Source organism: Myodes glareolus, chromosome 5, assembly GCF_982192425.1.
Source record: "Myodes glareolus chromosome 5, mMyoGla1.1, whole genome shotgun sequence".
NCBI lineage: Eukaryota > Metazoa > Chordata > Mammalia > Rodentia > Cricetidae > Myodes > Myodes glareolus.
The window spans coordinates 27,843,118-27,862,679 of NC_142030.1; the positions used below are offsets into that span (position 1 = coordinate 27,843,118).

Consider the following 19,562-nt stretch of genomic DNA (forward strand, 5'->3'; position numbering starts at 1 on the left):
ACTCTTCAACTGGACTTTGAGAGGTCCTGCTGCTGGTCTCTACCTCTGTTTCCATCAGTTGGTGGATAAAAGTTCTGTGGTGATATTTAAGATATTCACCAATCTGACTACAGGACAAGACCAGTTCTGGCACCCTCTCCACTATTGCTTAGGGTCTTAGCTAGGGTCATCTTTGTGGAGTCCTGGGAATTTCTCTAGTACCAGGTTTCTTACTAGTCCTATAATGGTTTCCTCAATCAATTAATCTCTTCCCTTGCTCTTCATCTCTGTCCTTTCTCCGTCTCGAATATCCTATTCCCTCAAGTTCTCCTCCCTCATCCCCTCTCCTTCTCTTCTACACTCCCTTCTCCATCCATCCCCATGCTCCCAATTTTGTCAGGAGATCTTGTCTATTTCCCTTTTCAAGGGGGATCTATATATGTTTTTCTTAGGGTTCGCCTTGTTACTAAGCTTCTCTAGGGCCATATTATCCTTTGCTTTACAGCTAGTATCCACTCATGAGTGAGTACATACCATGTTCATCCTTCTGGGTCTGAGTTACCTTTCTCAGGATGTTTTTTCTAGTGCCATCCATTAGTCATCAGGGAAATGCAAATCAAAATGACTCTGAGATACCACCTCACACCAGTAAGAATGGCTAAGATAAAAATACCAATAATAGTTTATTCTGGAGAGAATATGGAACACTCATCCATTGTTGGTGAGAATGCAAACTTGTACAGCCACTCTGGAAATCAGTATGGTAATTTCTCAGAAAATTGCGACTATACACGTTCCTATTCCTTGTTTGTTTTTTTAAACCACATTCAACTTAAATTTGTAAGCTACTTTAGGACATGTTTTATCTTCAACTTACAAAGACTAAAATGTTTTATAGCAATTTTCTCTGTGCTCAGATAAAGGTTTTTTTCAAGTCTATTGAATAACTTTGGCAAATATTTCGTTAACACTATGACACCCATGCAAATGCAGCAAAGACTTTGAACTCTTTTCTTGAGCAGGGGGGCGTCACAAAAGCAGGAGGCAGCACACTATGAGTGCGCAGGTCTGCCTGGAGGTTCTAACCCTCATGTCTGAGTCACTGACCTCTAATACCGTCTGACTTTCTCTTCCAGTATGAATACTTCAATGCCGTGCTGATCAACGAAAGGGACAAAGATGGGAACTTCTTGGAATTGGGGAAAGAATTCATCCTAGCCCCCAATGACCACTTTAATAATTTGCCTGTGAACATCAGTCTGAGTGATGTCCAGGTGCCAACGAACATGTACAACAAAGGTAAGACTCCTTGCTACTGCTCCTATTAGAGGGCAGAGAGGAACACACACTGAGTATACCAACTATTGCGGGCATCCTCTGGGTGGGGCAAACATGAAACTGTCTACCTGGATGCTCTCTTCTTCATATTAATGTGCAGTGCAGCTACCAGCAAGGCCTTTTCTGTAAGTTTCTTTGGCTCCGCCTGCCTTGCAGTCTCTGTTACAACTGGTTAACTTCTGTGTTAGTTGGAAGCTTGCCTGCTTCATTTATCACTTTTATCTGAGAGATTACCCCACCTTATTAGGCATGATTACTATCCCAGTTTGTCCCTTCATTTTCCTGCTGTCCTTCCTTGATGGTATTTAAGGATTGGGGAGCTTCTGTGGTGGCTGAGGGGTAAGCTGTGTGCTGTCCTCCTCCCTTCCAACATAGAGAAGTATGGACATAACAAAGCTCCATGTGTCCAGGTCCAGGCTTGACTCCCTCAAATGCATTCTTCATGTGGACACTGAGGTTATTTTCCCAACATCCCTGTCTGCTCACCTGAGTTGGAAATCCAGTGGCCAAGGATTGAGCACTGGCATCCAATGGCACTGGCTAATCTCCTCATTATACCTGCTTCCAGTGATGACTCCTCCCCTTGAGATCACAGTTCCTCCCCTCTCTGATGGAAATAATGATTGTGTACGAGTTGTATATGAGTTGACACACATATACAACTCCAGCACTTTGGAGGGAAAAGAAGCATGAATATTTATTTCCTCGTCTAAGTCAACCTGGGCTACATAGTCAGAGGGTATAGGATGATATAGGTGTAGCTCTAAGCACTAAACTGTCAATATGGGGGAAATCACAAGCATATTAGCTTCTGAATTGCTCTGAATCACCAGTTAAAGTACATTTTTCTTGTGACTGGACATTTACTGGTTCCCTTTCATGGTTTGCCTATTACTTGCCCTTCAGAGTCTGGGGAAGCAGTTTCCCTTGCATTAATTATTCTGACAGTTATTAGGGATCCCATAGTGAGCCAAACATAGCCACCTTCTTCAGAGAAATTGTCGTCTGCTAGTGAGATAACTGGAAGACTGGGCACCAACACTATAACCGTATCTCTGCAAAGTCATAGGACAGCAAAGACCAGGGAATAGCTTTTCTTTCTCAATCCCCCTTTGAAAAGCGATAGCAATCTATACTGGCTTCAAAGAACTTGGGGTTGGGCCATCTCTGGGATCCTTAGGGCCCAAATGGAGGGCTTGGCATTCAGCATTGCCCAATGGAAGTTAGACCAGGATAGTAGTAATAGCTGATGAAGACTTAAATTAAACTGCCTTTTTGTGTAGTGTAGCTAGCAGGAAAAGCCATTTCTAGCGTTAAATGTGTTCTGAACAGAAGATGAAAAATGAACATGATTTTATAGAGTAATTTCAGACATGAAACAATCCCAAATGGTCTTTTAAAACATGACAGTGACTTCAAGGTTGCTTGAACCCTTAGCACCATGATAGAGATTTAATTGCATCCTAGGATTTAAAGGCCTAATTGTACCTTCTGATGGTAGTAGTGCAGAAGGGCTCACATTGTCATCGGTCACACAGACTTTACAATAGCCTCATGAAGACTGCTAGGCAGAATCCTAACAGTCTGAGAGTTTGCGCTACAGGAGTTAAATAATTAGATTTAAGTCATCCTCGGCAGTTCTCATGGGATCTGCCTGTCATCTCCTACCCAGGTTCATCTGTCACCCCGCCAGGCTGTGGAAAGTGAACCAGGGTCAGTTAGGGGCTATATCTTGTCTCAGCCAGGCAGGGAGTAACTGTCCATAGGAGAGAGAGAGGGACTTAAAGAAAATTCTTGACTCTACTCTAACTCAAACCAGCCTCCCAAAGTCTCTTTCAAGCTGCAGAAATATATTTCATGTTTAGAAGGCCTCCCGCTTAGATCTGGTTACTGATGGCATGTACTCAGAACACAGGCTCTGAGCTTGGTCACTGGCTCTCACGTCCCTGGGGTGGAATCTTGCCTTTGGCAAAGGGAACCAGCACATGGTTCTTCTCGTCCAGCAGGCTGGACCTGTGAGCACACAGCACTGTTTGTTTGATGCTCCCTAGTTGCTGCTGTGTGCTTGCTTCACTGCTGGGCAGAATTTCCTGCTATAGATGAAAGTGGTGGATAACTCCAAAATGTCTCCCTTCTGCTTTCTGCTTCCTTAGCAACCAGGCCAGTGATTCTCCCTGTGGTTGCCACTCTGTGGTTGCCATTCTCTGAGGTATAGAAGACACTACACTTTCACCAGTGGTGACGGGTGTGCAAGTCCCACAGAGACTCAAAAGAGCTGGATTTTCTGGGCTCTTAAGACAAGCCTTTGAGTATTCTTAGGCTTCAGATATGGTAGAGTCATTACTAACTATTCTTAGCAGATCACTAGGGGTAGTGAGTCTGATTCTTGGAGACAGGAACATCTAGTCCCTTAGAGCTGTGTCTTCCAGAAGTGAAGCACAGGATAGAAGCTTCTGCGCAGCTGCCAGCGATCTGGCAGGGGATTGGAAAACCCTGCACTCTTTGTTGAGTACCCTATAGGCAGGTCCAACCTTTGACATTACAACACCATGTAATTTACAAAACTCACATCCAAGAAATCCACAGGTGAGTTATAAAAACAAACACAAATTAATTTCATAGGGTTTCACTAAGGTTTTGATTTTGCATTGAGCTACATTCATAGGTATCTTGAAGTGCATGAGGACCAAGGGATCATCAGTAGGGCACACTTTAAGAAGGTGAAAGCATACAAGATTTATAAGCACATGCCACATATAGATGGAGACATACCTGTACATATTAGACATTATGTGAGGGGCGCTATATACATATGTGCTTGCTCCAGTATGTGTGTGGAAGAAGATGCCCTGTTCTCCAGATTAACTCCATGGTTTCCATTTATCTCCTCTGTTTGCCCAGTGATAGCTCCTCCACCTCTTCCTCGTGCCTTTCTCTTCCTTTCAGTGCTCACCATTAATTCCTACAACCCTTCCCTTTCCTATCTCTGCTTCTTCAGTGCCCCATCCTTTAAAATCAGCTCCAGCATAGACTTCTTCGTTCCTCCAGACCTTGGTAGTGTGCATGCCTCTCTGAGCTTGCCTATGTCCTGGGCCTGTGTTTCTTCTGTGCCTTCATTCTTTCTTTGGACTCCTCTGAGGGCAGGGAAGAGTCACCTAGTGCCCCTTTGTCTTGACCCCCCCATGCAGGTTATTTACTGATGTCTGCTATCCTAGTCAGCCAGAATTATGACATTCCATGTTTTTTGTAAGCAAGAGAGACATACTCTGGCTGATTCAAGAAGAAAAGATATTGGGTGGTTTACAAACTTTCTGCAAAAGAAAGAAGGCTTAGAATAAGGTTGTGTGGAGTGGGGGCTGCAAGGGGCTGGAGCTAGCTTCAGAACTGCCTGCTGAGAATCTCATGTCTCCATGACTAACCCCACCACCACATCCATGACTGTATACAAGTGTGTGTCCCATTTTCTTCGACCATGAGTTTGAGTGGATAATGAATGCCATGCCTGAGAAGGCTTTGTTAAAAAAAGCATAGGTAATGCTGTCTGGCACATGGTGCCCATGTAGTATAAAGACTGTTATTTAAATGTACATGTCCTTTAAAGTTCATAGTTAACACACATGGTGAGTGGCATTAGGAAGTGCGTCTTTTGGGAGGTACTGAGGAGCTAAACTCTGACAATGGGGTGTAGTCCAAAGCTTTTCTGTTGTTCCACCCAATCCTGCTGCCACTTATAAAATAATCATGCAGAGACTTAATATTATAATTGTTTGGCTGATGGCTCAGGCTTATTACTGGCTAGCTCTTACATTTAAATTAACCCATTTCTATTCATCTATGTATCACCATGTGGCCCATAGTTCACCATAGATGCTATGACATCTTTCTCCTCTGGAAGTTGCTGGTATCTCCCTTGACCCTGCCTTCTTTTTCCCTGTAACTCTGCTTTGATTTCCCACCTAGCCGTAGTCTGCCCTACCATAGGCCAAAGCAGCTTTATTCATCAACCAACAAAAGCAGCACGTATTTGCAGCATGCGTAAGGACACCCCACATCACTGAAGGAGTTTTGGTTAGTGGGGCTGGGGTGCTGAGCATGAGGGGTTGGACTCTTACAGATTCTGGTATAGTTCAAGACCTGAACCGTGGAGTCTCAGAAGTCTAGTCAGGCATGGGAGGATGGGAGAGCCATCAGACGCTCATGGAAGCCAGAAGGCTAGTTGACAACTTGGCCAGGAATAATTATATCATGTACCCTGGGATATATTCACCCTGAAGAAGACTGAGAAGGAAGAAGAGTCTGGGCCTTGCTTGGAGAAAATCAAGGGAAAGGGATATGCATGGTCCAGGACTAGAAGGCAATGGTGGGAAACCTAGGGCCTGGAGTCCCAGAGTTGCAAGTGCTATCTAGAACTTGTAAAAGAAGGAGCCTGATACATTGCCCTGGATATGGTACACAGACGACAGATTCCTGCTGCAAGGAACAAATGAGTGAAGGCTACAACCGAAAACACAGTTGCACTTAATCTATGCCTGGAAGAAGCGAAGGCTCAGGAACTGCCTGGTTTTGCTTCTTCCTCTCATTGCTCAGTCATGGAGGGGGATGGCAGGATATACTACCCCAGCTGAGTTGATGGGAAGGTGTGAATTGCAGAATGTAGCCTAGGATAGTCCTTTATGTGCTAGACTTTCCAGAATAATACCAGTTGACCAAGTGTGGGCCATCAGACTATGCTGTGCTTGGAGGCCCTGCAAAATGAAAAAAGAAGCTTCCCGAAGACCCAGCACCGATGTTGCAGAGTCAGAGGAACTGGCTTGTTTGCTACAGTGCAGCAGGTTCTTCTAGACAGCGCAGAGGCAGAACCAAGATCTAATGAGGCAGACTCCGTTCTTCTGCTCAGAAGACAAGTGTGAGCTGTAGGACAGGCTGCGTCTCTGGTTTTACATCTGTCAGATGTCTCAACCTATTTTTCAAATGTTGAGTTTGATAAAATGCAAAATGCATTTTGCCAAGCACTTTCCCCCTTAATTACATGTGTATATCTTGAAGAAAATTTAATCCATATGTTTCTGATTTGTTTACACAGAAATCATTAAAATGTTGTTTACGAAGAACCATTTGATGTGCAAGAAGCCTTCACAAACCCTTTAAAAAGCTGTTTAAAGTTCCTTGCTCTTTTTGCATGGGTGGGGGCAACATAGGAGGAAAGGGGGTTGCGGAACACCAGGGCTGACCTGGTAACATTAGAAATGAATTCCAACTCTAATGGTTTGTTTTCTCCTTGGGATTCTGAACCAAAGCCAGTGGAGGCTTGGCTCCTGCGTTCCTGCCTGTCTACTGGCCCCTCTAGTATGTAAGTGAGGTCTATTGAATAGAATCCAGGGTCCAGATCAGAGAACAAAGCAGAGCAAAGCTTCAGTTCCAGAGAAAAACACCCAAGATGCCCATCTCCCCAGCCTGGTAGCTGCTTGATTACTGCAGTCCTCACCAAAGCCCCAGAACTACCTCTGACAAACCCTGTGGCATGACCGGAGGGGTCAAAGTCAATTGACAATTCCTTTATACTTCCCAATGAATATGCATCAACACAGACATTGGCCAGCATGTGTGCACACATGCACATTCACGTTTATATTTTCTTGGAAGTGGTATTAATGGAAGAAGGGTTTCATAGGGCCTTTTGTGCCTCTCAACACTACAGGTTTGTATTTGGCATAGAGATTGTTGTGCATGAGTCAATAGAAGGATGAATGGATGGGTAGATGGATGGATGGATGGATGGATGGATGTCATGTAACTTCCCTCAGAGGTACATGGTCCCTACTGCTTCTTGCTATCCATGTGTGGTCAGTCTATGAACATGACCCCTCCCAGTGTCCCAGTGACAGCAATTCCTTAGGTTATAAAAGCTGCAGTGGGGATTGCCATCCTCCAAGGAAATCTCTCCATCTCCTCTGTCTAGCACTGAGTTCAAGGAACTGCATGAGGCAAAAATCGATGGGTTTACTCTAGCTGGCAGTTACTACAGGTAGAGAAGAGTTTATGTCCTTATCCAAGTCTTCTGTGACACCGTTCCTATGTCCCTGGGATACTTCTGCTCCAGCCACTGCCCTCTGGTGCTGTAGGAGGCTTGGGATAATGGTGGAACTGGATAAGTACTATTCATGAGCAGTAAGCAGCTTGGAGGACTGAGGAAAAGCTCTCAGCCTCTGAGGCTCTGTTTCCTCCGCTAGAAGGCTGAAGTTATTTGTAGTATTAAAGTAGGTGGGATTATAGCATCCAGCAAGTGTCTGGCACAGACGTGCCTGCTGCTTCGTTTGTCTGTCTTAGATTTATTCTTTTTGCCTTCTATGAATAGTAACTTCATTTCATTTTTAATTAGCTTTTTTATACAATATGTTTTGAACATGTTTCCCCTTCCCAAATCATATACATCTTCCTACTGACCCAACTTTATGTTCTCTTTCTTCTCTTTTGAAACAGAACAAAAACCAAGAAACAAAAATAAAAATCAAAACAGATAAAGCCCAGTAAGACCTAAAAGAAAAAAGCCAAAATTACAAAATAAATCAAAAGGTTCACAAAAATCCTGTTGAGTACATTTTGTGCTGGCCAACTCCTTCTGGACATGGGGCCTGCCTCCAGTGTGGTTCATACAGCCGGTGACACTCCATTGGAGAAAACTGATTTTCCCTTTGTGAGTGGAAATCAATTACAGATAATGTCTAGGTTAGAGGTAGGGCCAAATGTCTTCTCCCTCCTCTCAGTGCTGAAATCCTGTATAGCTTGAACCAGTGCTTGTGTGTGCTTCCATGGACTCTGTGAGTTCATACGTGCACTAGTCCTGTTGTATGTGGGATGTATGTTACATGACCTTGGAGCCATCCATCATATTTGGCTCTTACAACCTTTCCACCTCTCCTTCCCTGTAGATCCCTGAGCACTGGTGGTGGTGATGGAGGACAGGGTAGTGAAGACATCCCATTTAGGAATGAATGTTCAAAATATCCCGATCTCTGTGTATTGTCCAGTTGTGGGTCTCTGTGTTTGTTCCCATCTACTGCAAGACGTTTTTCTAATGTGAGTTGAGTCGGCACTGATCTATGGTTATAGCGGTGTGTTTTTAGGAGTCAATTTATTGTGATATTCCTTTAGCAGAATAGTAGTATTAGGTGTTCCCCCAGTGCCAAGGCTTATCCAGTCCCAGGTTCTTGGCCTCTTTAGCAGTGTCAGGGATTGGGTTCCATCTCATTGGTTGGGCCTTAAATTCAATAAAAAAAAATGATTGGTTGTTCCATGACATTTGTGCAACTATTGTGCCAGTTTATCTTGCAGGCAGGTCACTGCTGTAGGTCAAAGGGTTTGTAAGAGGTGGATATATCGATGATTACAATCAAGTACCATGAATGCTAGTCAGTGGAAAGAATTCTCTTCAACTTTACTTTTCAACCTAGGCTGCAGACAGCTGCCGATGGCAATGCTCCCATATTGCCCTGTGCAAACCTGAAGAGAATGCTCACCTCCAGCACAGATGTCCCTTCCTAGCATCACTGCTGAAAGGCTAAAGCACAGTAGTAATTGTGAATCCAGATCGCTGCCGTTTTTAACAGGGTACCTTGCCTACTTTTGTCTTGGTTATGCTAGACTCCAGGACTCCAGTTTTCCTGCCTTCAGGTCTGAATTGTCTCGGTTGCTTTCCTCCTCCTCTATCTTCTGGACAGAACTATTCTTTCCTAAGAGCCCAACTTCAGAGTTGCTTCTTTGGCTATGACTCTCGCCTCCTCCCCAGAGCTATTCTCTGGACCCTCTTGTATGTCTCTCAAGAGTTCTGATTCTTTTACCTTTTCTGTTCATTATATAATTTTCAGCTTTTTTTTTTCTACTTGAGTATCATTTCTTGAACTTGAACTTGGAGCTGTCCCTCCATCTCTTTGGGGATGTGTCAGAGGACCCAGATGACTGGTACTTGCCACAGAAATCACTGAATCCTCCAGGGAGCAGTCCTCTGGCCCCTTTGCCTGCTTGTTGGTCCTTTGTGATGTCTGTGTGAGAGTTTTACTTTTCTTTGTTTTGGAAGCTAGTGGTCTGAAAGTGTGGTCCTCGTGCGGTACTGTTCTCTGGGTTGTTTAATTCTTCGTTTTTAATCTCCCCACTTTGAGCAATATGGAAATCAAATGGAGTCTTGCTGCTGGATGGAAGCCAGGCCTAGGCTGGAGAAACTCTATAAGAGGAAGGTTAGGGCAGGAAAGAATCTTGGCCACACAGCGATTGACAAAGTTTTCTTCCAGTTCCCCTGTCCTGGTTCTGACATTTATGAAACATGACAATAACTGTAGAGAGTCCAAGTGCGTAATTGATTTATTTCACTTCTTAAAAATTGACTTAAAATGTGAGTCATTCCTAGACAGCCTCACTTGCCATTTGGACTGTTTTGAATGACAGAGGAGAAGAGGAAGCGCCTTTAACATCCTAGAAATGACCACAGTGGGTGCTGCCGCTGGGGTGACAGGCGGGAAAGCAGATTCAGGATGCTCTCCCTGGTTCAGTTTAACTTGTTACCCACGTTATTCATGTGCCTGTAAAAGAGGAACTGCCTTGCTGAGGAAACACAGGTTGGCCTCTGAGATTTAACAAGCAATATGGAGACTCCAGGCTATCTGGGTATCGGTGTCCTGAGTGTTTAACCCTGGGGCTTGCTCACAGCCTGTGAACTGTGTGTTATGCCCTTCCCTGGGACTCAGTGTGCCATTCTCACAGAGGTGAAGACCTGACTCTTCTTGCCTGTGCATGCAGTAGGCATTGCAATTGCACCCAGCTCTGGGAGTGGCTGTGAGGGTGAAATGAAGCAGCGTGTCTCCGTTGTGTTTCATGGCACTCAGTGAGCAGAAAGCAGTGTGAGGACAGCCTTGCAGGTGTTAGAGGCTGAGCTGCCCCTTCCTCAGGTGGCCTTGTCCCCATCTGCACATGTGCCCTGCACTCACGCATTGTCCTTGGACTCAGAGAGGCTCTTTGTGTGGGAGTTGACATGGCATTCATTGATGTCATTGTCAATTGCACGGTGCATGGCTTGACATAGTAATGATCATTATTTTCTTGTTTGGGGCTCAGGGCTCTCTCGCAGGGGCCTGGGGATCCGAACTGTTGTGTGGCACTGGCCTTGGCAGAGACACGAAGGAAGTCTTTTCTAATATTCTGCTGGTCTTCACAACCAAAATGCAGTGTTTACCAACAAGAATGTCCTAGTAGACATGGTCACTGTTAATTTTCTTCCTCTAGGTAGCACATGGTGTTTATTGTGTGCCAGACAAATGATTTAATGCACTGTCATCTTACACATAACTCAGGGATGTTGGAACTATAGTCTTGGTTTCCAGGTGAGAAAACTGAGGTTAAGAGGCTGGCTTAGAGTCACTCAGTAAAGTGGACAAGTCATATGAACCCAGCATGGTGATTCCAGACTCCCCTAGGCACACAGCTTCTCTGTCCTGTGCCCTGTCTGCCACCATTTCTATTACCTTAAAACTCTGCCTGAGTGTTCAGCAAGCTGTGTCCTGTGTGTTTTCATGCACACTTCATATGTGCAGAAAATTTAAGTCTCTGTTTTGTCAAATTGTGCTATTTTCTTCCCAGCATGTGAAAATCCATCCGGAATGAAAAGTTCCCTTATTTTACATAAACACTTCTAATCTCCTCCCTTCATCAAATCCTGTTACAGCAGAAAATGTTCTAAAAAAAGTCAAACAAATTCTGCATCCCAGTACCTATAAGTACCAACTATTCATACATGCTGGAGACGAGACACCTCCACATTTAGTCCTGCAAATCTCCACATCCAAATCTCCACACAGGAGATGAGTGAGGAAGGAAGGAATGGTTTACAATGCAGAAAAGGCACTTTGCATAGCCAGAACACACACTGCCCTGTGCTTAGGAGGTGCTGCAGTTTGAATGTGAAATGCCCTGCATAGGAGTATGTGTTTGAGCATTTGGTGCCCAGTTATTGGAGCTGTTTGGGGAGACTGTGGAGCCACTGGGTGTGAATGTTAGTGGTCATCCACAGAGCTGAAAGAATAGGGATAGAAGGTTATATAGGTCGGCTGTACTTATGGCCCAGAATCTCTGTCTCCTGCTACAACAAGAGGTAAAGATTCTTAGCTGAACACCCCTTGTCTCTGTGTCTGCCATGACTTTTCCTCCAGGATGAACTGCGCTCTCCTTCACATAGCCTGGTTCTCTCCCTTCGATTGCTTTATCCAGATATCTTACCATAGCAACAACGTATCTACTACAGAAAACTTATCCTGAAAAGTGGAGTCATTATTGTGATGAACCTGATCATGTGATTCAGAGGCCTTCAGAATTGGCTTGCAAGAGGAATGTGGAAGAGTTTGGCGGTATAAGCTAGAGAATCCCTAGAATACTGTAGGCAGAACATAATGGACCATTCTGGTAGGATTCTGTGAAACCAGAATACTAATAGAAATACAGACAAAAGGATTTTAGGAAGAAAGGAAGGGTGTGTCATTATAAAGGTAAAAGTCATTCATGCTACATTCTGGCAAAGTATATGGCTATGTTCTATCTGTGTCCTGTGTCCTGAAAATTAGGAGTATAATTTTTTTTTTAAAAAAAAGTGACTGATTTGTTTAGCAAAGTAAGTTTTAAGGAAGAATAACATTTAGGCTGTGGCATGGTTACTGTTTACTGGCTTCAAGCTGATTTATACCAAGTATAAATGAAACATTAAAATGTACAAAGTAGGCAATTTGTCAGGAAAGGAAAACGAGTGAGTTTACTTTTGCAACAAAGTATCTGAAGACAACATGTCTGGGGACAAAGTTGAACAGTCAGGCAATAAACACAACCAAAGGGACTCTATGGACTTTGCCCGCCACAGCAACAGCAGTAGAGAAGGTACTGAGAACTCACTCACCATGAGCTTCCAAGAACAACAGTGAAGACTCGTCTGAAAATAAAAAGTCTTTTCAAAGGATACTGCTTAAAAAATGAGTACCTGACTGGGCAGTGGCTGTGCTGTGCGCACCTTTAATCCCAGCACTCAGGAGGCAGAGGCAGGCAGATAAATGTGAGTTCAAGGCCAGCCTGGTCTACAGAGTGAGTTCTAGGACTGCTAAGGTTGTACTGAGAAACCCTATCTCAGAAAAACCTAAACAAACAAACAAACAAACAAACAAATGAGTGCCTGATGAGGAACTGCCACAGCAGAGGTAGCTTGCCTCAATGGTATTTCCTAAGGGCATGTTCTCCAAGGATCAGCCCTTCAGGAAGGTGAAGGACTCTGTCACTTCAGTGAAAGGGGGCAGCAGAACTGGATGTCATCATCCATATAGTGCTGGTTTTACTAGCAGATAGAATGCAAGAGTCACAGTACAGTGGGGGCTTGTACCAAGGCTGAATCTGGGCAATGTGTAGTAGGATTGGTTGTCTGCATGGATCTTCTGAATAGACGTGTATAAGTATTTCCCAGGTTGCTTTAGCTAGGTCGTCTATCAAAAGGATGAATAGAAGATGTTGACGGGAACACACAGAAGCAGCAGCACAGTAAGATCCTTATCAGCACATGTGAACATGAATGACCGAAGCGGTTGTCTTTGTAGAGCATTTCTGAGGAAAATTAACAATGCTCACTTGCTATTTTTTGTCCTTCTGTTCCTTTTCTACGAACAAGTATTGATTTTTAGTAGCTGAGAGGAAAAGAGCAAATGATCTTTTAAGTATAGTCATTTTGAAGAAACATGTCTACATAAAAATCAAATACTCGTGTGGTGTACTGTGGTCAGTCTTCGAATGGAAGTTCTTCCTGCATCCGGTGAGAATGACAGGGGATGGATCCGTTTGAACCCATCTGTCCAGTAAAGCGCTGATGGCAGAGCCGGGATGGATGCAACCTTTGCAGACTGTATGATGTGTCATGTTGCGGTGGCGACAGTCATTTAGGACAAACCATGCTGACCTGGAAACAGGACACGTTTCTCTAAATGACTATGGTATGTCTGCTGAGAGCGTCATGAGCATTGCTGTCTTTCCTCAACGTTGAAGGATATTTTATATTTGCAATATAAATAATAGGTCAAGAATTCCAAGGTCAGACTGGAAACCCAAACAGGTCTCTGGGCTGTGGTTTCCTGTCCTTAGTCTTGTCTGTGTATCTCTGCACACTGAGTCAGAAGACTTACTAGTAGACCTTTTAAATGCAGCTCCTAGGCTTTCATGAATCTTTGAAAGTAAGAGAGGCCCAGGTGGAGACCGATGACTAGTGTGGCCAGTGATGTGCACAGGCCAGTCCTTCTGTCTTACTTCACCATCTTGGGCACCATCCTGGAGCCTATGATGCATCAAAGACATGCGTTACAGAAAGTCTGGGTCAGAGCTCCCTGTAGACTGGGGAGTTCCTGGCAGCATCACAGGGAGGTCTTGAGAGCAGGATACCCAGTCTCGCCATATCTTCAACACGGTATTTGAATATTTATGCCTTCGATTGCTAATGTAGCAGCCCCAGTGGTCTGACCCAGTTCTCCTGCTATCTCTTGCCACAGGATGTAGACATCCCTGTTTTCGAATAACTAAAGGGCTGTTGTCTTTGGTCTTTATTCTGAAGTTGAAATTTATTTTTTATATATCTGATCTTGGTCCTTTTTCCTCCCCTTCATTTCATGGCTATAAGACAGCTCCTGATGGGTCCTGCCTCGACAGCTCTGCTTTGCTGCTTCACGTTTAGAAAATCGTGTGTGCGAAGACGCCGCAGACTGTCATTTTAACCTTCAGCAACGGATTAACCACATCTTCAGAGAGCAAGAAAGTGCTGGAGAATAACTGAAGACACATAATGTCTTCTACCATGGTGAAATCCAGACTAGAACAGTCCTGGCTTATATCTGGCCTCTCCCATTAGTGCCTTGGAGCTGTTGACCCCCAGGACATTTTTTTCTCTTGTGTCAACTTTATCTAAGCATGTGAGCTAGCTCTAAGGACCTCCAGCCAGATCTAACCTTCAGCAGACTTCCTGGGGCACACTCTAGGGGAAGTAGTAGATCAAAGTGCCTCAGGAACCTGAATCAAGAGCCAATGAGGAAAGTTATTTGGAGCCTCAAGCCAATGACTTACTGGGGTTCCTGTGATGTGCCAGCCTTAGTGAGACAGTGAGAGGCCCCTTCCACCAGAGTGGGAATCTGGAGAAGGCTAGGCCAGGCTAGACCCAGCTTCTCCATGTTCTTACAGAAGTAGTAGTGACAACTTGCTTTGTTACAAACCAGGCTGCACAGAATGGTCACAAGCTGTTGTTCCTGCACCATTTTGCCTGGTTCCCTTAGATATCAAGAAAAAAAATTCACCGTGCTCTTCATCCTTTCTAGAAAAACCATAATTGCTTAAGTTGATAAACAAAGTAATGGGTTTCCTTATGATGTATTCACATATCCATGTCATTTACTTTGCTCACTTTCCCCTAACTCTAACCCACTCCTGCTCCTACTCGCTCCCCTTCCTCCTGCTGGTCCCTTTCCTTCCACCAAGCCATCTCCCTTACGCACTCCTTGATACGGATATAAATAGTTAAATATGGACTCTTCACATGAGAGGTACCATGATAGTTTGGATTTTTCACCTTCTTAACTCTCTCTTGTTCCTCACTCTCCCTTTTCCTTAAGCCCCACCCTCCCCCCAACATTGTTTCCTTCTACTTGGTGTCACATGTATTTCTAAAAATATAGATTTTTGCATATGAGAGACAGCATGCAACATTTGTCTCTGAGTCTGGGTCACTTAGCTTACCAGGACTGCCTTCACTTCCCTCCATCTTACCTTGTAAATTTCCCTTTGCCCATCTGCCTTAGGATCACTTCCACCCGTTACTCACTGGGAGTATGTCCCCTTCATGACATCTCTGTGGGTAACAAAGGGATTAGCTTTATGAGGTTTAATCTCTTATTTGCTAGTTTGTTTCTGTTATGGATTAAGGTATAACTGCCCCAGAGATGCATGTGTTGAATCTGAGTCTCAGCATATAACCATAGGCAGAGGCAAGATCTTTAAAAGTGTGATTAAAATGAGGCCCTTTAATATGGGACTGTAATCCAATATGGCCAACTTTTATGAAACAGGGGCAAGGTACTGAAAGGAAGAACACTTAAACACAGACTCAGTTCTACAGAGCAACCAGAAACCAGCCCTGCCAGAACCTGGGCTTTCTGTCTCCATAACAATGAAAAAAACCATTTCTTTAGTTTAAGCCATCTGGTGCTTGGTGTTTTGTTATGACAACCCAAGTTTCTTCTTCCAAAGAGGATGTGAGGCAGGTCTTCCTATGGTCCATAGCTGTCATACTCTGAGTGTGAATCCAGAACCTTCACCTGTTAACATGGCTGCTTTCAGTGACCAGCAGGTGCTACAGCCAGGGCTGGCCTCTGTTAGGAAGTGTCAGTGGGGCATCAAGAGACCTCTGCAGTGCCCTGTATCAATCCTGGCCCATTCCACGATAAGGCCTTTAAGGATACCACCACGCCCACTGTAAACCTTGACTGTTGCTTAGGTGTTATACCGTAGGTTTCCTTCAGCTGCCGGTGAATGTAGCTAACAGCATCCTCAGTAGTGGCTAAGCATGCGTCTCCTTCCATAACGGATTCTGGCCCTCCCGGAGTTTCACAGTGGGTTCAGGCCTTGGCTTTAATCCTTTGTCATATCAAAGAAGCATGACCTCATATTCCTGCAGATTCCGGCGCAGCTAAGTCCATGTACCTCCAGATCTGATAGGGGAGCCATCCAGTCCTGCTCCCCCCACCTTAGATAGCCCAGTCTTTCCAATTCCAGTTGCTCCTTTTCCTGATAAATAATTTGGTTGTAGTAAGCCAAAAGCACACCTTTGGTTTGTGCCAAGGAGAGTCTTATCTTCTGTTTCCAGGCCAGTGGCATACATTTCTGTATCATGGCTGACTAACTTAGTAAGAATCGTTTCTGAGATGCTGTCTCTGGAGGGATATGGCTGACATCAGTATGAACATTAGAAATCCAAGTCAAATGTCCTGGTGGCCATGAATGGAGCCTGAGGTTGGATTTCAAACGGGTAGTAACTGTTACCTTGGCTGATGAGAAGTCCAGTTTTTTGCCAGCCCTGAATGGCTTAAGCCAAGGCTACCTAGGCCAGTGCAGTATCATCCAAGAAGTGTGACAGAGAGTGCCCAAGAGCATTTAGCATGGTTTGTGTGTCTGCATTAAAAATGCAAGCGCAGAGGCCGATTGCAGCCCTCTGAAAACAGAAATAACTTCCTGCAAGGAGGATGCTTTGTTGGCGATGTTTCTCATATCCTAATACACAGACCTTTAGGGGACTGAAATTCATTACTTGGGCAACAACTGACATCCCCTGCCGTGTGTGTGTGTGTGTGTGTGTGTGTGTGTGTGTGTGTGTGTGTGTGCCATAGCATTTCTGTAGATGTCAGAGAACAACCTTGTGCGTTGGTCTGAGGCCAGGTCCCTTCTTTGTTGCTTGCTGCTGCTTATGTCTGGCAAACTGGCCTGAGAGCTTCTGGGGTTTCTTCTGTTTCTGCCTCACATTCTCATAGGCATGCATGGAGTGAAGTTGGGTGCTATCATGCCTAGACTTTGGTGGGTTCCAGGGACTTAAACCCGGGTCCTCACGCTTGTTCAGCATGTACCTTACCCATGGAGCCATCACTCCAGCCCAAGATCTGACTCTTGCATGTGCTTTTACCAGTCTCTTTTATATCATACCATATAAGGAGAGGCAGAGGAGCTGCACTGGCCTATCTCATCCTGACATCCACAGGTCCAGCGTCGGGTCTAGCAGTGGGAAGCTTTCTTAAGAGTTCAGTCTTAGAAACTGAGTCAGATCCTTGGCAGGGAGAGCCCAGCACCCTGTGCTTCCATCTTGCAGGTACGCCTGATACATTGTAGTGTCTGAAAAACCATACTTTAAAGCCGTGCCTTCTAAAAGGTGACTTCCAAGAAGCATTTAGATGAACAATCAGGTGGTATCTCCCGTGGTCTCTCACCCATTTGGTGTTGCTATCTTACTTCTGGTGTCCTGAAAGTTCCATTCTGTAGAAACAGGGGGTTTTCATTATAACAATATTCATGTTTAACCTTTGGACCTTGTGGAACTTTATGGCTAAAATATGACTTCTCTATTTCTCTGCCCTGCCACCTCTTTTATTTTCTGTGGGCTCCTAAGCTATTACATTCTTCCTTAGTTTTTATTTCCAATAATGTCTATTATTGGGCCAAAAGAATATTTATAAATTATAAAAAATATATGGTTATTATTTGGATCACTGAATGTCTACTGGAAAAATGTATATAGCATGACAGGCTGTGTCCTGAGCTGCTGATGTGACCTGAGCCAGGTTTCCCATCAGCCCACTGATACGCTAAAGGCAGAAGCCACATGGTAGACAGGTCACCTGTCAGGATGCTAAATAATGTCCCGTGTGCCCAGGGTCTCTGCTGGCCAATTTGTCAGTGTCAGCCCTGATCCGTTCTCATCTGGAGAACAGATGAAATGGCCACCGGGTCTCAAAATAAAAGGGGCTAAAAGGTTACTGGATGGAAAATGAGAACCTTTGCGTCCTAAGGGACCTTCTGCTGCTTTCTTGGTTCCTCTGCTGAAAGCTATTCACACCTGAGTGTTTGTGGCCATCATGCATGCTGTCGAGAACTGCAGGCTTCCTTGCAAGTCACTCTGGTGCAAACAGCATACGCTGTAAAACACCCATCATGGGGCTGGGGGCTCAGGAGTTAAGAGAATGTACTAGTCTTGCAGGGAATGCAAGTTTGGGTCTTAGCAGCCTTGCTGAGAAGTGCACAGGCTCCCGTAACTCCAGCTCACCTCTGCTTCCACTGACAGCTGCACTCACACGTCCCCCACCGCATGCCATGCACTCACATACATACTAATTTCAAATCATTTTAAGACTCTTTTTTAAAAAAGAAAATGAAGCATTTGCCTCTGCCACTGACCCCATGTGACTAATGAGTGTGACTGTGACCTGGGTGTGGACATGCTGCACACACCAAGGGCGTCACAGTTGTGGTGAGTGGGCTGGCACCCTGGCGGGACATCTGCTCTTTTCACACCTGGCTCTTTCTGTGATCTGTGTTCTCTATTGTGAATCTTTTTTTTTCTTAAAATATACTCTTATGGGTGTATTTGGTATATCCATGATCTATTGAGCCACTTTCTGTATGTTTATACGCAGAGAGGTACCCACAGGCATAGTCACAGGCATGACAACTGGGAGCCACCTCAGGGGCTTATCTATGTTCTTCTGATGGAAACCCTGTCAGAAAGCATCTATGCCAGACCTAGAGAGAGGGAAGGTTCCATCAATCCCAAGGTCACTCACTCTGGCGCTTGCTTTTTTGCCGCTTGGTGAGCCAGTTTTTGGTGGATGACTGGTGCGCAGGTTGCACCTAAACCAAGGCTAGCTAGCCCTAAAACATTGAACGTGAATGGGCCAGCAAAGAACCCTTGGGAGCAAGGTGAGATGCAGATCCTGGGCATTGTGTTTCCTCTGTCTCTTTTAGTCTCTTCTCACCAACAGACGGGCTGAAGGTTTTTTGGTTATTTCTGTCATTGTCACTGTTACTAGAACTATGGCTGTACATAAGTCTTCACAGGTGCCCAGAACTCCTGAGAACCCATCTCTTTCCTATGGCCTGTGAAGGCCGCTCACTGCAGTGGGTGGGGCAGCAATGCAGGTGCCCAGAAGACAGAGCTGTAGAAACAAATGCTCAACAGGCTCCCAGGACTCCCTCAGTGCCAGTGACCCTCCCCTAATCTGTCAGCTGCGTTGTTATTAACATTTGGATGTGAAGAGGCTGCAGGGAGAGATGAAGAGAAAGAGGGAGGAAGGGAGCCAAGCAGAGACAGACACAGAGACACTGAAAGCAGAACCCTGTGGCATGTTGTGTTAGCTTACGGCAAAGCAGCTGGAGAGAGATGAAAGGCAGAAAGAAAGCAAGGCTTAGTCTGACCTTAGATGGGAGCATGTTTATTTATCGTGAGGAGCGTTTGCTACTCACATGTGTGAATGACCAATGCCTACAGAAGAAGCTAGGATGCAAGCCCCTCGGGGGGCAGTGATGACATTGTACCATAGTCACTGTCTTTTCCCACCTACGTGGTTTTGTGACAGTCCTTTGCCCCCCTGAGAGTTGAACCCTGGGCACAATCTAGCCTCTGGTCTCAGACTTGCTGTATAACCTGCCTGGGC

The 19,562-nt window shown here is 44.9% G+C and overlaps 1 protein-coding gene across 2 annotated transcripts in view; it reads left to right on the forward strand.

The window, feature by feature from the left end:
* Cacna2d3 (calcium voltage-gated channel auxiliary subunit alpha2delta 3) overlaps positions 1-19,562 on the forward strand; it is an 837,667-nt gene that overhangs the window by 341,079 nt on the left and 477,026 nt on the right. For both annotated transcript variants that reach the window (XM_048421249.3, XM_048421250.3), the window contains exon 5: positions 1,116-1,278. In XM_048421249.3, coding sequence (XP_048277206.1) covers positions 1,116-1,278 — 163 coding nt within the window. The remainder of the gene's footprint in view (positions 1-1,115; positions 1,279-19,562) is intronic.